Here is a 16,573-nt window from a genome sequence, read left to right on the forward strand (position 1 = left end):
CACACTGACGACTCTAAAAACCCGGATCTCCCGCATGTATCAGTGTTTTAATAGTAGGTAGCATCACAGAGCTGATTGATGCTACGTTGCCTTTTTGACGGTCTAACATTTTACTCAAGAATTTGTGTATGTATATATATTTTTTTTTATTGTTGAACCGTAAATTGTAAATAAGAATCCCTTTTTTTGCAGTAGTCCCATATAAACCTAACTGAAACTAGTTTTATTTAACGTGAGCTAGAGTTGGGCTGCTTGTTTTCATAACAAATTAAATTAATCGTAAACATTTCACTAGTTACTGTTTACCTTAACGTTATACTAGACATATGTTGTTCTCAACTTATATATATATATATATATATGTATATCGGTGCAAGTTAATTTCTTTTATTGCGATCTGTGGGACTCCACAAGCTCACCTTGGTCTTCGGACAGATTCACTATTTGTACAGGAAGTCGTAAGTTTATACGTTAATGCGTCCGCTGCGCCAATTGGTTGAATCAGATCAAACTGCTTTTTAGTTAAAAAATATATAATTTATTAAGTGTATTTATTAATGAACCGAACAAGAAATGACAAGGCTCACACACAAAATGCATGACAAGCTTTTCAACTTGCTAGCTTTGAGAAATTACAAGACATATTACACGTTTCCTGAAAGCCCATAGCCTTGCCTTCAAGACTACAATACTTTTGGAGCTTATAAAATATATCTGGTGTTATCTAGAGCACGTTAAATTAAATCATATCCTTAATTTTGCATATTTTGTGACCTTGACCTTTAATGACAAGAGTCCCATACATTAATTCCCCATAGCTAATGACTTATAGGCATTTATTGCAAATGTATATCACTTTTGTATGCTGAGCTATTGTAATTTTACCTTTTTCACAATTTCTGATGGTTCTATTTATTAAACGGTCACTTATTATCAATTTGGGTGGCGGACCTGCCTCGAGCCGATGAGCAAGCATCGGCTTTGTCGTCTTTAAAACACTGAAATCAGACATTTACACCCAACACGGCACATTCTCACCCGGGACCCAGAAAAATCTCACGATGTCCCAACTGTGACTATTTAAAAGAAGAAACGATCGTCTGTGAAATTGATCCGTCATTTTTCAAAAGAAACTCAAGCCGAGTTGAAGTATTTTTGGTTTATTACAAGATTCAAATGTCACACCTTTTCGATCACATATCATATATAAAACATATATAAGGCAGAGTGTGGAGAGACCCCCCCCGAGTGTGGGTCTCAGTCCTGCTGTGGCGCCCCCTTGAGGCTGGACCGGTGCTTCTTCTGGTCCGTCTGGCCCATGACCCGGTACAGCTTCTTGCGCGCCTCCTTCTGCCTCCTCAGCTTGGCCTCCTCCTGAGCCTCCTTCTGCTGGAGGAACTCCTTGTGCTTGGCGCGCCGCTGGGTGACGGCCTTCTTGGTCTTGTGGAAGTGGACCGTGCCCAGGGCGTGCAGCAGCGCCACCACCTGTCCAGACGGGACCCGTTAAAGCAAAACCTGATGACGGTTTAAATCATCCGACCAAACTTCCCTCCTGACGTTGCAGCTTTTCCCCCCTCAATGCCTTTCTGGCTTATACGTAAAAAGTGGATTTGTCTGCAGGTGTCCAACATGAGGCCCGGGGGCCAGAAGCGGCCCCGCCAGAGGATCTAATCCGGCCGCCATGGGTTTTTTTTTTTAAAAGTATAAATATGAAAACTGACAGAGGCTGATCTAAAAACACTAGATTGGCAAAAATGACATTCAAAACCGGCCTTGGTCAGAATTTATTAATGCAATCTGTGGAGGTCACATGACGCCTTTCACAATAAAGGTGTCCAATTTATGTGAAGTGATACTTTAGACACGTAAACTTCCCAAAAATGTCCAGATGATGACAAATTGTTTTAACCCTGAATAAAAACACGATACCAGATACAAGTGACAAGTTTTTGTTTTTGCTAATATAATAATCTCTGATTTCCTTCAATATGTAAATTTCAGAATAAGACTGGTAAATTCTTGCCGTTACAAAAGGATCAACAGAAGGAAAGACTTTGACATTTGTCCAGATCTGCAGTTTAATGTGATGTTTGACTTGTCGGGCCTCCAGAGGTCAGAGGTCAGATCAGGTTGATGTGGCCACTGGTCTACACCATCGACGTGGATTGTTGGCACCAGGTGTCTGCCTATCTGTTTGATGCAGGTTTACAAGAAATGTAAATAGGTGTGTGTGTCTTCTGGAATTTCAGTTTTCTTGCTTTCATAAGAGCCATAAAATGTGATCTGATCTACATCTACAGTCTCGAGTCCAAACGCTTTGATCTCATAGCGAACAAAGAGGCTTTTTTAACCCTTCACTGTAATAAAATGAATATCAAGGAGCCGTGTGATGACGCAGAGGCACCGAGGCCCCCGACTCACCTTCCTCTCGTGGGGTTCTCGGATCACGCTGGGCCTCTGCAGGTCCCTGGACGTCTTCCCTTTAGGCTGTTGCTGTTTGTGTTTGCTCTTAAAGGGCAGCGCCTTCTGGAGCTCCTTGGGGATTTGGAGAGGATTGAAGCGTCTCGGCGTTCGTACCACCGCCTGCAAGAAAGACGGACGGACATTCAAACAGAGGCAGAAATTGTCGGCGCACAAGAAGCGCGAGACTTTGACTGAGCCGGTGTCGCCGTACCTTGTACAGAGAGTCGGCGTTGGGCTTGTTGCGGACGCCCAGGTCGTGTTTGAGCTGCCCCAGAGTCCTCATGCCCGCCCAGGTGTCCTTCTGGCCCGAGGGCAGCAGCAGAGAGGTGACGGGGTTGTAGAGCTGAGGAACCGACACCGGGTACCAGGAGCGCAGGAACACAATGTCTGCACAGCACAGAACCACACAAACCGCAAGTCCATAAACTGTTCTGACTTCCCACCGTGGTCCGCAATACCACTTTGTACCACTAGATGTCGTAACGAGCCACGCCGATTGTTGAGGCAATGATTCGGCACACGAGTGGTTCAGAACCCTCTCGTAGAGCTTTTCCACCACGAAGAACCAGGTTCAGGCCCGGTTCAGGCCCGGTTCAACCCTAATCCAGGTAGACCCTCCTTGGACCCGCCCACAACCAGCTGCTGCACGGTTCTGATGCGAGTCGAAACAATCATCAAACCTATGTAACTGGAACAACACTGGTAATCGCCTAGCGCAGGGGTCGTGACCTTTAATGCTCAAAGAGCCATTTGGTCCCGTTTCCCACTGAACACAACACCCAGAGAGAGACACACATTTTATTTTGACAGTCCCACAGGAAGACACGACACACTAAACCTTCTTCACTGCTGGTTGACGACTTACAACTAATAAACTAAACTACATGAACTAAGCAACAAAAACACAATTACTACCAACACTACAAACCTAACATAACCCCCAATAATTACATTTAAAACACCACAAACAGAAACTCCCATAATGCATTGCAGCTCTCAGCTCCTTTATCGCTACACATTATTAAAATGGAAGATAAATGTGGGAGATCTGGATTGTTAGAACCATGAGTGTGATGGTGTGTCTTTAATGTCCTGTAGTTGTTGTGGAATTCACTAGAATGTTCCGTCACTCTCAACAAGTCTGTAATGAACCTCCTGGAACTGTGGGCTTTTACTGTGAAAGGTACAGGAAGCTCCCAGCTTCAGACACCAGTTGAGCCGCAATTCTACGTTCTTCATGCTATTATTGTTGTAATGACGTCACGTCGCTGCGTCGTTCACGACCCTACATTTTACCACTCTTTGTAGCGGGACTGCGCTCTGGGCGGCCTTGCCTCCTTACGTCCCTCTCTGGGCGGCCTTGCCTCCTTACGTCCCTCTCTGGGTGGCGCCTTGCCTCCTTACGTCCCTCTCTGGGTGGCCTTGCCTCCTTACGTCCCTCTCTGGGCGGCCTTGCCTCCTTACGTCCCTCTCTGGGCGGCCTTGCCTCCTTACGTCCCTCTCTGGGCGGCCTTGCCTCCTTACGTCCCTCTCTGGGCGGCCTTGCCTCCTTACGTCCCTCTCTGGGCGGCCTTGCCTCCTTACGCCCCTCTCTGGGCGGCCTTGCCTCCTTACGTCCCTCTCTGGGCGGCCTTGCCTCCTTACGTCCCTCTCTGGGCGGCCTTGCCTCCTTACGTCCCTCTCTGGGTGGCGCCTTGCCTCCTTACGTCCCTCTCTGGGCGGCCTTGCCTCCTTACGTCCCTCTCTGGGCGGCCTTGCCTCCTTACGTCCCTCTCTGGGTGGCGCCTTGCCTCCTTACGTCCCTCTCTGGGTGGCCTTGCCTCCTCACGTCCCTCTCTGGGCGGCCTTGCCTCCTCACGTCCCTCTCTGGGCGGCCTTGCCTCCTTACGTCCCTCTCTGGGTGGCGCTTTGCCTCCTTACGTCCCTCTCTGGGCGGCCTTGCCTCCTTACGCCCCTCTCTGGGCGGCCTTGCCTCCTTACGTCCCTCTCTGGGTGGCCTTGCCTCCTTACGCCCCTCTCTGGGTGGCCTTGCCTCCTTACGCCCCTCTCTGGGCGGCCTTGCCTCCTTACGTCCCTCTCTGGGTGGCCTTGCCTCCTTACGTCCCTCTCTGGGCGGCCTTGCCTCCTTACGTCCCTCTCTGGGCGGCCTTGCCTCCTTACGTCCCTCTCTGGGTGGCCTTGCCTCCTTACGTCCCTCTCTGGGCGGCCTTGCCTCCTTACGAGTGCTCTCAATAGGCTAAACACTTTTTTGAATCGTTTGTCGTGAAACGCAGTCTTGCGCCTCACGAGCCAGGTGAGGGGTCAAAGGTGAGACTCACCGCTCATGAGGAGCCGGTCCTCGAAGGTGGCCCGGTAAGCGCCGGGCGGCGTGGACAGCGCCTTCTTGATCTGGCCTCGGACCCCCGAGACCGTTCGAACCGAAGCACCTTCGAATTTGGCCACCTCCAGCAGAGTGTTGAACATTCCCTGTGGACAGAGTCAGACCGTCTCCACACTGCGGCCAAAACAACAACAACAACAACAACAACAAAACCCCACAGCTGCAAAACAGGCCGAGCAAAATCTAGATTTTCTGCTTTCACTCTTCGCCTCATGACTTTGAGTGAAAACTCTACATTTCCTTTTCTCCCGATGAGGACAATCGTCTGAACAAAAAAAATAAATAAACAGACATTTGTGTATTTCCCACCTTAATGAAGCACGTGTTCTTGAAGATCTTATAAGGGTAACCGATGAGTTTGAGCTTCTTCACTACCGTCACCGACTTGTCCAGGTCCAGGACCACGCCTGTGGCTGCGATGCGGAAATTCGCCTGCAGGGAAAACACACACCGATCAAATACCACCGTCGTCACGGGAACCGCTGGAACGACCGCCGGGCGCCGACGACCCTCCCCAGGCGCTCCGGGGCCTCGAAGGGCGCGGTCCATTGATTTAGACGAGAAGAAACGCCTCAGAAAAACACCGGCGGGTCACTTCCTTCAATGGACTCGCTACGATTAGAAGTTCTTCCGTCTTTGGCGACGTTCCAGGTCAGTTCCTCTGTTTCAGGACCTCGTTCGTTTCCTCCAGTCGCTCAACCGAGGGGCGGATAACGAAGAAACCCGAGTGACGAAATATTGTCCAAACACTCGGGTGTGTTAAATTCACGAAGGACACTGACCTTGATTCCTGCCACCGACTGCACAGCCAGGAACCCCGAGCCCTGGGGGGTGATGGGACCTGCAGCCACAAACACTCACGTGAGACACGACGACCCTACGACCACAGATTGAATACAAGACCTGACAAAGAAGCTCAGGAAGTTAAACTGAATTTCATCGTCCGAACATTAAAGTCCCAGTGAAATGAAGGTTCCACCTCCAAAACTCTCTGGTGTCTCTTCTAGAACGTTTTCCTGCTAACTGGCTGAAGGTCAAATGTTAAAACGCGACAATCTGCGAGAAAATAGCCGATAAACGGCGCTACTTCCTCTGCTGGGCGGAGCTTCTGACAATAACAGAGTGACATCACGAGTTGTGCACACGCCCAAGTTGTGTTGACATTATGGAGGATCAGAGTTTTGACCACGAAGAGGCTGAATTGAACCATATTTCATCATCATGGTCATTTCAAACCCAGTGATTGATGAAGAAGACACAGAAGGTGGTTCTGCCATCGGTGACCCCGTCTGGAACATGTTTGAGGAAGCAGAAGACGCTTCGTCCTCCATTCGTCCTCGTCTCCTCGCCTCAGCAGCCGCCACTTTTCACCTTTGAGGCTTTGAGGCTCCTGACTTTTGGCAGAACGACCGGCTTCCTGGATCCAACACGTCCAAGAGCTAGAAGACTGAATCACTGAAGAGTCCAGGTGTTACTTGATCGTCTACTAGCCGCCTGAGCTAGCCGCTCCCGCTAGCTGCTAGCCGCTCCCGCTAGCCGTGCTCCTTTCCTCCTCTCTCGGTCTCTTCCAGGCTCAATCTTTCATCAAGGCTCATAAAACGCCGACTATAACTTCAAAACACTGTAAAAACTTGGATATTTAAGAGGAAACAAGCCGATATAAACACAACAGATCGAGATCTGCACAACTCGTGATGTCACACATAGGCTCCGCCCACAACGGCCCACGAAGAAGAAGGATTCCCCCGACTTCCTCGCCTGGAGATTCAAAATTCAAATAACTTTGTTGTGCGACAACAGTGGAGGGGCAGAGTCGGAGGAACCTTACAAGTAGAACCCCAACTATCGTCTTTTTACAAAGTAGTGTTTTACATTTCACCGGGACTCTAAACTCAAAAATGAGTTCTTTCCAAAGCGGAAGCTGAACTGAGACAAACGGTTGTGAACTGACCCCAGATGGAGGCGCCACAGTGGATGTGCTGCGGCGTGTACTTGAGCAGGCGGTGGCGCCCGTTGTGGTCCTCCATGTGGTACAGGGGGACGGTCTGGAAGCGCCGCCAGCCCAGGGACAGGATCAGCGGGTCCCGCGTCTTCAGGATACGGTTGTACCAGCGGTGCTTCTTCAGGCGCATCTGACACACAGGGGGGGGGGTCGCCATGGTTACAGGCTCAGATTTAGTAAAACAGCAGAAAACTATTACCGTATTTTCTGCCCTATAAGGCGCACCGGGTTATAAGGCGCATGGAATAGACCAGTGGTTGGCAACCTTGACAGCTCAAAGCCATTAGGTTACATTTTCCACTGATTCTAACACCCAGAGAGGTGCACGCACTTTATTTTGATAGTCCTACCTGCAGCCTATGCCAGGAGGACACTACACACAAAACCTTCTTCACTGCTGGTTGACAACTTACAACTACCGGTAATAATAATAATAATAAACTAAACTACGTGAACTAAGCAACAAAAACACAACACAACACAATTATTACCGACACCACAAACCAAATAGAACCCCCAATAATTGCATTTAAAACACCACAAACAGCTGCAATGAATTATGGGAGTTTCTATCGGCTGCACTGAGGAGCTCAGGATGTCCCATCATGCCTTGCAGCGACAAATTTTGTGTTGTTGGAGGTTATTGTGGGTTGTTGTTGGGCTTGGTGTTGTGTTGATTGTGTTTATGTGTTTTTGTTCCCCAGTTTAGGGAGTCATTATTTCATCTAGTTTATTTTGGTTTGTTAGAATGTTGGTGTGCAACCATGAGTGATGAAGGTGTTGTGTGGAGTGTGGTCCGCTCTGAAGATCCGGTTGCAAATTTAGAGTTGTCAAAATAAAAGCTTCTGGTTGTTCAGCTGTCAAATAGCATCTGGAGTAGAGCAATTCTTCCATATATAAGGTGCACCGGGTTATAAGGCGCACTGGCAGCTTTTGAGAACATTTGAGGTATTTAGGTGCGCTTATAGTGCGGTAAATACGGTACACAACTTTTAAAACTCGTCTTAAAACCCATTTTTATTCTTTGGCTTTTACCTCAGCGTGAGACTCTGCCCTGGTTTTAGTGCCTTCGTTTTTTATTGTTTTAACCTTTTATGTTTTTTTGTTTTACCATATTATTGTTTTAATGCTTTTATTTTGCGTCTTATATTTTTTATTTCAATGTACAGCACTTTGACTCAGCTACGGCTACTAAAAGCGAAGTTGAGTTGAGTTGAGCTTCGTTTTTTTTTAATGTAATGTGTGAAACTCGTTTTTATCCCCTATGTGGTTCCATCAACATCTATGAAAGTCATCGTTTAATCTCAACAAGGTAGAAAACACGAATTCTGCAGCGTCAGCGTTACTCGTGTGCGGACGGACAATATTTCGCGGCCGCGTCCCGTTTGTCTGATCTGTCCTTTCTGTGTCGTCATGTTGTGTCCCGGAGTTTAACGCTCAGACCAAGTGTCAAATATCCTTGTACATTGGTGCTCTAGGTTCACGGTTTAGACAATCAATCAATCAATCAATCAAGTTTTGTTTGTATAGCCCTTTACACTAACCCAGTGGAATCCAAAGTGCTTTACAACAAAGCTACAAAAACAAGACATGAAGAAACTGGTGGAGGAGCGACGGTGCTAACAAAAGGCCAACTCGTCTGGTGCAGGCGAGTTAAATTCTACCTGTTCAATGTTTTATTACCTTGTGACACGTCTCTGTCCTCCATCTTCCCCTAAATCCATCCCTCATAATGTGTTCCTATACTGTGATCCATGAAAAGCACAACTGTTCCTGAGCAGGCGAGATGCTCTTCACTCAATTACCGTATTTACCGCACTATAAGCGCACCTAAATACCTCAAATGTTCTCAAAAGCTGCCAGTGCGCCTTATAACCCGGTGCACCTTATATATGGAAGAATTGCTCTACTCCAGACTGCTATTTGACAGCTGAACAACCAGAAGCTTTTATTTTGACAACTCTAACTTGGCAACCCGATCTTCAGAGCGGACGACACTCCACACAACACCTTCATCACTCATGGTTGCACACCAACATTCTAACAAACCAAAATAAACTAGATGAAATAATTCCTCCCTAAACTGGGGAACAAAAACACAATAAACACAATCAACACAACACCAAGCCCAACAACAACCCACAATAACCTCCAACAACACAAAACATGAATTTGTCGCTGCAAGGCATGATGGGACATCCTGAGCTCCTCAGTGCAGCCGATAGAAACTCCCATAATTCATTGCAGCTGCTTGTGGTGTTTTAAATGCAATTATTGGGGGTTATATTTGGTTTGTGGTGTCGGTAATAATTGTGTTGTGTTGTAGTTTAGTTTATTAGCGGTAGTTGTAAGTTGTCAACCAGCAGTGAAGAAGGTTTAGTGTGTAGTGTCGTCCTGGCATAGGCTGCAGGTAGGACTATCAAAATAAAGTGCGTGCACCTCCCTGGGTGTTAGAATCAGTGGAAAATGTAACCTAATGGCTTTGAGCTATAAAGGTTATGACCACTGGTCTATTCCATGCGCCTTATAATCCGGTGTGCCTTATAGTGCGGAAAATACGGTAATATGTTTTTCGCACCAAAATGTATCATTTCTGTTTTAAAGGCGAATTTCAATAAAACAAAGTTGTTGGTTTCAACCCTGAAATTAATTCTCTTACGAGTTAATTCTAAAATGGGTAAATGTACAGTGACGGTGCAGGTGGAGGTGGAGGTACCTGCAGATATCCCACGTTGCCCTCGCTGGAGCCCAGCCCCCCCAGGACGACGGGGTAGCGGGGGTCGAAGTTGGTGACGAACTCGCAGGGCAAGGCGGGGATTTCCAGGCGGACGTACATCCCCGGCCGGAAGCCTTCGTACTGAACTCTGGTCTCGTCGTCCACGTCCTCGAACTCCGCCCTGTTCAGCTGAGGGGGAGAAACACCAGGAGTGTCCTCAGGTGGTCACGTGACGGGTGGAGGTGGAGGTGGAGGAGAAGGGGGGGGGTGTGGGGGTGTTTGGGCGACGCCCACCTCGGCCTGCTTGTGCATCTCCTCCTTCAGGTCGTCGAAGTAGGTGGCGTCGCCGTCGTCGTACTCGGAGTCGAAGCGCTCCTTCAGCCGGCGCTTCTTCTCCAGCCGCTTGTTTTTCTGCACCTCCTCCGCCTCCACCTTCACCTCCGCTGCTCCGTCGTCTCCACTGTCCTGCGGGTCACACCAGTGGCTTTCAACCTGTGACTCGACTCCCTCAGTGTGAAACCTGGACCTGACGGATGAAGAGCTGAGATCCTGGTTTTCAAAAACTTCTCCATCACTGTCACTGACACAGTACTTTGATACAAGATGGTAGCAGGAGGTGGAGATGAACCACACTGACGTCTGTCACTTTACATTTCACCGGCAAAGTTCTGTGCTGCCCTCTAGTGGCGAAGAGTATTGTAGCGATCACGGAGTTGGTCGCTGCAGGGCATGATGGGAGTTCAGGTTATGTGTTGCTGGAGGTTATGGAGGGTTATTGTCGGGGTGTTTGTGTTGTGTTTGTGTTCCTCGGTTCAGATCGTTGATTATTTCCTCTAGTTTGGTTTGTTGGACGTTGGTGATCAACCAGGAGTGAGGAATGTGTCGTGTGGCGTCTCGTCCTGTTATGAAGTTCCGGTTGCGTGTATACATGTCAAAATAAGAGCTTCTGGTGATCAGCTGGTTTTAAAAATGTCTTTTTTTTTATAATTAAAAAAAAAAGAAAAAAAGAAAAATCACAAACCCGAAAAATCATTAAAAAAAACCCGAAAAATCATAAAACGAAAAATCACAGAAACCAAAAAATCACAAAAATGAAAAAAAAAAAATCACAAAAACAAAAAAAAAATCACAAAAATGAAAAAAAAAAAAATCACAAAAACGAAAAATCCCAAAAACGAAAAATCCCCAAGGCGATCCTACCTCCGACTGCTCCTGCTCTCCTGTGTGAGTTTCCCCCGTCTCTAAATCTTCAAAGTCGCCGTACAGCTCCTCTGGATCGAACAACAAATCGAGACATTTTCAGATTAAAAGCCCTCGTCCCGTCAAGTGAGACACCAGACGGAGACACTAAGAGACTCTCACCGTCCCGCTTCAGCTGAGCGGCGGCGTCCTGGTCCTCGTCCCACTTCCCCGTCACAAAACAGTCCCGGATAGAAAGCAACATCTGGAAAACCACATTTGTTTGCGCGCCGTTCTCACACTGGACACATCTTGTTCTGGGAAATGTCACTTCAGTCGGCTTTAAAAAATAAAAGCGCTCCACGCAAGACGGACTAAATTTAAAAGAAAGCAAAAACAAAACGGTAAATAAAAACTAGAAAATTCCCCGCGGAAATTTTATTGTGCCTGCCACCTGCCGCCCCCTGCTGCCGAGCGAGGCCGTGGCGGGGTCAATAATACATGGAAACCATGTCATTAGCTAGTGACTCTCGATCGCAGCGCCACCATGAGGCCACCCTCGAAATTTCAGCTCATTTGAACCAACTTGTTAGCATGCGATGCTAACAGCTAACAGCAATTTAAGCGCGTGGAAACCATGTGGTCAGCTAGTAATTCTCGATCGCAGCGCCACCACGAGGCCACCCTCCAAATTTCAGCTCATTTAAACAAAGTTGTTAGCATGCGATGCTAACACCAATTATTGATATCGTCAGAGCGCTCGGTAAAGTGGGAATGGATCTATAAGTGTGTGACGCTGTAAAACAATTAATTCGCTCTGGAGGATAAAATTACAAACAAACAATAAAAAGGCTTTAAATTAAATATTAGAATGACGAGAATCATTTATTAAAAATCCTCTTGGGGACATTTTGACATCACTGTACAACCTTACTTCATGAAGTCCTGCCTTCTTTTTTTATTCACAATTTAACGCTGCATGAAGGATAACACAAGAAAATGAACGGTTCCTCCTAAAGCTAAAAACGAATGTGCTTTGGTTACATCAGGTTTTTTTGTTTGAAACTCATGTTTCCTTTTTCCACAATAAAACCAACAGGAAAAACATTTTTAGGCAATATTTTAGATATATGGCAGGTTTTTTTTTACATTTCTGGTTATTCAAATGATTAACAAGCTTTGTTGTTTTTATTGTGAGAAGTAAGCTTAGTACAAATGAAGTAATGATTTTAATAATAATAATAATAATACCTCCTGGAGGTCCCAGTTGTGGGCGGAGTCAGGCGGGAAGCGGGAGCAGTCCACGGCGTTCGTCTGCAACCGTTTGTTGTTCTGGGGGCGGCTGACGAGGAACAGCCCTCCCAGCGCCTCCTCTTCCTCCTCCTCCTCTTCCCCCCCCCCACCTGCCCGGCCAGCCGTCGCCACACCTGGAGACCAAAGAGACCAAAGAGATCAAAGGGATCCAGAAACACCAGAATAAAGTCTTTCCTGCCGGAGCAGCAATTCTTCAGTGAAAATATTTTGTAGTTCATCAAAACTATATTAACAATATATAAAGTGTGGACCTGCACGGGTCTTTAAAAATATTTAATAAATATAAATATTTATAAATGTTTAATTAAATATTTATAATAAATATTTAATTAAAATATAGTTTGTGTTTTGAATATACATAAATTGCATGATTTTCCATAAATACATTTTCATTACGAGCTTCAGTCTAAAGTAGAAAAAAAAGTGATTAATCATGAATAATCACGGAAAATTTCGCAATTAATTAGTTAATTTCTTTTAATGGACTGACACTAGGGATTAAAGTCGAGTGCAGAACGACGGATCACCTGATCCATATATGAGCTTCCTCAGATTCGGCGTCTCTTCTTGTTGCCGTAGAAACGATTGCGACGCTTTCAGTTGCAGATCGTCTTTCCACTGGAGAGCTCCTGGACACACAAACATCTGTTTACGTTCTCCATCCAGATGTTACCGGCTGGCTTCCTGACATATTAAACACCTTCACAATAAAAATAAAACGGACAGTAAAGTTTTGTCTCTCCGTCGTCGTCACTTTGTTGGGCTCACGCACCGGCGATGCTACATGCTACATGCTAAAGAGTTGCCGGGCTCACACACCGGCGATGCTACATGCTAAAGAGTTTCTGGGCTCACACACCGGCGATGCTACATGCTACATGCTAAAGAGTTGCCGGGCTCACACACCGGCGATGCTACATGCTAAAGAGTTTCTGGGCTCACACACCGGCGATGCTACATGCTAAAGAGTTTCCGGGCTCACGCACCGGCGATGCTACATGCTACATGCTAAAGAGTTTCCGGGCTCACGCACCGGCGATGCTACATGCTACATGCTAAAGAGTTTCCGGGCTCACGCACCGGCGATGCTACATGCTACATGCTAAAGAGTTGCCGGGCTCACACACCGGCGATGCTACATGCTACATGCTAAAGAGTTTCCGGGCTCACGCACCGGCGATGCTACATGCTACATGCTAAAGAGTTTCCGGGCTCACACACCGGCGATGCTACATGCTAAAGAGTTTCTGGGCTCACGCACTGGCGATGCTACATGCTACATGCTAAAGAGTTTCTGGGCTCACACACCGGCGATGCTACATACTAAAGAGTTGCCGGGCTCACACACCGGCGATGCTACATGCTAAAGAGTTGCCGGGCTCACACACCGGCGATGCTACATGCTACATGCTAAAGAGTTGCCGGGCTCACACACCGGCGATGCTACATGCTACATGCTAAAGAGTTTCTGGGCTCACACACCGGCGATGCTACATGCTACATGCTAAAGAGTTGCCGGGCTCACACACCGGCGATGCTACATGCTACATGCTAAAGAGTTGCCGGGCTCACGCACCGGCGATGCTACATGCTACATGCTAAAGAGTTTCCGGGCTCACGCACCGGCGATGCTACATGCTAAAGAGTTGCCGGGCTCACACACCGGCGATGCTACATGCTACATGCTAAAGAGTTTCCGGGCTCACGCACCGGCGATGCTACATGCTACATGCTAAAGAGTTTCTGGGCTCACGCACCGGCGATGCTACATGCTAAAGAGTTTCCGGGCTCACACACCGGCGATGCTACATGCTACATGCTAAAGAGTTGCCGGGCTCACACACCGGCGATGCTACATGCTAAAGAGTTTCCGGGCTTTAAAAACGTATATAACATGGTATCAGTGCACCAGTGCCAATTATCATGATTAAGTCTCACTCCTATATGACAGAAATTTAAAATTAAATATTAAAAGAAAAGTGCCGTTAATTCTAATTATTTCCCCAAAATTGTGCAATTAACTAAGAAAACAATAGAATATTAAGTCCGATCATTACTTCATAACATAGAATAGACGCAGTAAGAGGAAGAAGGCCGGACGTAAAGTACATAATAAAGTACATAATAAAGTACTCGTGTACCAGAGATCCTCCGACAGGCCAGGAAAATGGCTGCTGGATGTTTAGAACCCTAAACGGGCGTAGACGTACCCTGCTGCTCCTCCTCGCCCATCTGCTCCGTCACTGGCTCGTCGTCTCCACCCGACTCCTCTTCCTCAGACCCCTCGTCTAAATCTTCATCCTCCTCCTCCTCCTCCTCCTCCTCACTGATCTCCAACTCATCCTCGCTGTCGGCGAAGGCCGGCACCTCCGTCACCCCCGTCGTCTCCACCTTCTGCTTCTTGGCTGAAGGAGCTGCTTCCTCCTCCTCCTCCTCCTCCTCCTCCTCCTCCTCCTCTTCCTCGCCACTGTCTTCGATGCCGTCGTCCTCTTCATCACTCGAGCCGCTCCCCTCCTCCTCCTCCTCCTCAGTGAAAAGCACCTTCCTCCTCTCCCTCTGGGTGACGGAGTCCCAGACGGAGCCTCTGAAGCACAAGGACAATAAAATCCTCTTTACTGAGAGAAAACGACCCTTTAAAATAACAATAAATTTAAACGATATTCTTTAATAGTTATTATACTTTAACAGAGAAAACGACCCTTTAAAATAACAATAAATTTAAACGATATTCTTTAATAGTTATTATACTTTAACAGAGAAAACGACCCTTTAAAATAACAATAAATTTAAACGATATTCTTTAATAGTTATTATACTTTAATAGAGAAAACGACCCTTTAAAATAACAATAAATTTAAACAATATTCTTTAATAGTTATTATACTTTAATAGAGAAAATGACCCTTTAAAATAACAATAAATTTAAACGATATTCTTTAATAGTTATTATACTTTAACAGAGAAAACGACCCTTTAAAATAACAATAAATTTAAACGATATTCTTTAATAGTTATTATACTTTAACAGAGAAAACGACCCTTTAAAATAACAATAAATTTAAACGATATTCTTTAATAGTTATTATACTTTAATAGAGAAAACGACCCTTTAAAATAACAATAAATTTAAACAATATTCTTTAATAGTTATTATACTTTAATAGAGAAAATGACCCTTTAAAATAACAATAAATTTAAACAATATTCTTTAATAGTTATTATACTTTAATAGAGAAAATGACCCTTTAAAATAACAATAAATTTAAACGATATTCTTTAATAGTTATTATACTTTAATAGAGAAAACGACCCTTTAAAATAACAATAAATTTAAACGATATTCTTTAATAGTTATTATACTTTAACAGAGAAAACGACCCTTTAAAATAACAATAAATTTAAACGATATTCTTTAATAGTTATTATACTTTAACAGAGAAAACGACCCTTTAAAATAAAATAAATTTAAACGATATTCTTTAATAGTTATTATACTTTAACAGAGAAAACGACCCTTTAAAATAAAATAAATTTAAACGATATTCTTTAATAGTTATTATACTTTAACAGAGAAAACGACCCTTTAAAAGATCCCCTGAATAATCCTCATGATTTAATATTTCACAGTTTTGATCAGGACTGAAATTTCAAACAACAAAAAATGAAGAACACATTTTGTTAAAAACATCTTGTAATGTAGTCGGAAAAAATAAGCTGCTGTACTGCGCTCAATCTTTTGAAAACAATAAATAAATAAAATACAATAAGAGAAAAAGATATACTTCAATAAATAAACACTTTGATCAATTGTTTCAAAATAAAATAGCGGAGGTGTAGAGCTGATGAACGGGAGGCGGCGTGTTCAACACACTTCTTTTCTCTCTTTTTCAAAATAAAAGTTCCCCACCGCCCCACGGTAACTGGGTGAATTATGTCCTTAACTGATCACCACAGTGGGGAACTTTATTTTGTAGAGAGTCGGGGTTTCCTGTCGGTAGTATCCTGGTGTACTAGTGTGTGGCGAGAGAGAGGGCGAGAGAGAGAGGGCGAGAGAGAGAGAGAGAGAGAGAGGGCGAGAGAGAGGGCGAGAGAGAGGGCGAGAGAGAGAGAGAGAGAGAGAGAGAGAGAGAGGGTTAATGGAGGGTAGAGTTTGGAGTTCCTTGCTGAAGCTCCGCCTCCCGTTCGTTCGTCGCCTCGACAACATCGTCCTAAAAAAGACGGGACATGCTGAAGGTGTCTCACCGGCCCTGCTCCTCCACGTCCGCCGGCTCCAGGACGGCAGAGTCGCTGAACAGAGACACTTTGCTGGCGGCCATTTTGGCGTCCAGGGTGGCGTGAGTGTCGATGAGGGACTGGACGAGTTCTGTGGTGGGCCGCGTCTCGTCCTGGACCACAGAGGACACTTCAGGTCACCAACACGTCCAGCCGGGACAGACGGATGGAGACAGAGGGACAGACAGACAGGTGGAGGCAGAGGGACAGACAGGTGGAGACAGAGGGACAGACAGGCAGAGACACA

At 45.8% G+C, this 16,573-nt stretch overlaps 1 protein-coding gene across 1 annotated transcript in view; it reads right to left on the minus strand.

Annotated features, from left to right (window-relative positions):
• Positions 1-1,184: 1,184 nt before the first annotated feature.
• Positions 1,185-16,573, minus strand: part of bms1 (BMS1 ribosome biogenesis factor) — a 22,721-nt gene continuing 7,332 nt past the window's right edge. The window contains 15 exon segments of the mRNA XM_080516697.1: positions 1,185-1,485; positions 2,422-2,583; positions 2,675-2,850; positions 4,782-4,929; positions 5,153-5,275; positions 5,626-5,684; positions 6,795-6,975; positions 9,562-9,750; positions 9,856-10,026; positions 10,762-10,832; positions 10,924-11,005; positions 11,992-12,167; positions 12,582-12,683; positions 14,265-14,638; positions 16,297-16,439. Coding sequence (XP_080372823.1) covers positions 1,258-1,485; positions 2,422-2,583; positions 2,675-2,850; positions 4,782-4,929; positions 5,153-5,275; positions 5,626-5,684; positions 6,795-6,975; positions 9,562-9,750; positions 9,856-10,026; positions 10,762-10,832; positions 10,924-11,005; positions 11,992-12,167; positions 12,582-12,683; positions 14,265-14,638; positions 16,297-16,439 — 2,385 coding nt within the window. The 3' untranslated portion in view covers positions 1,185-1,257.

Source organism: Blennius ocellaris (genome assembly GCF_963422515.1).
Source record: "Blennius ocellaris genome assembly, chromosome: 21".
NCBI classification, from domain to species: Eukaryota; Metazoa; Chordata; class Actinopteri; order Blenniiformes; family Blenniidae; genus Blennius; species Blennius ocellaris.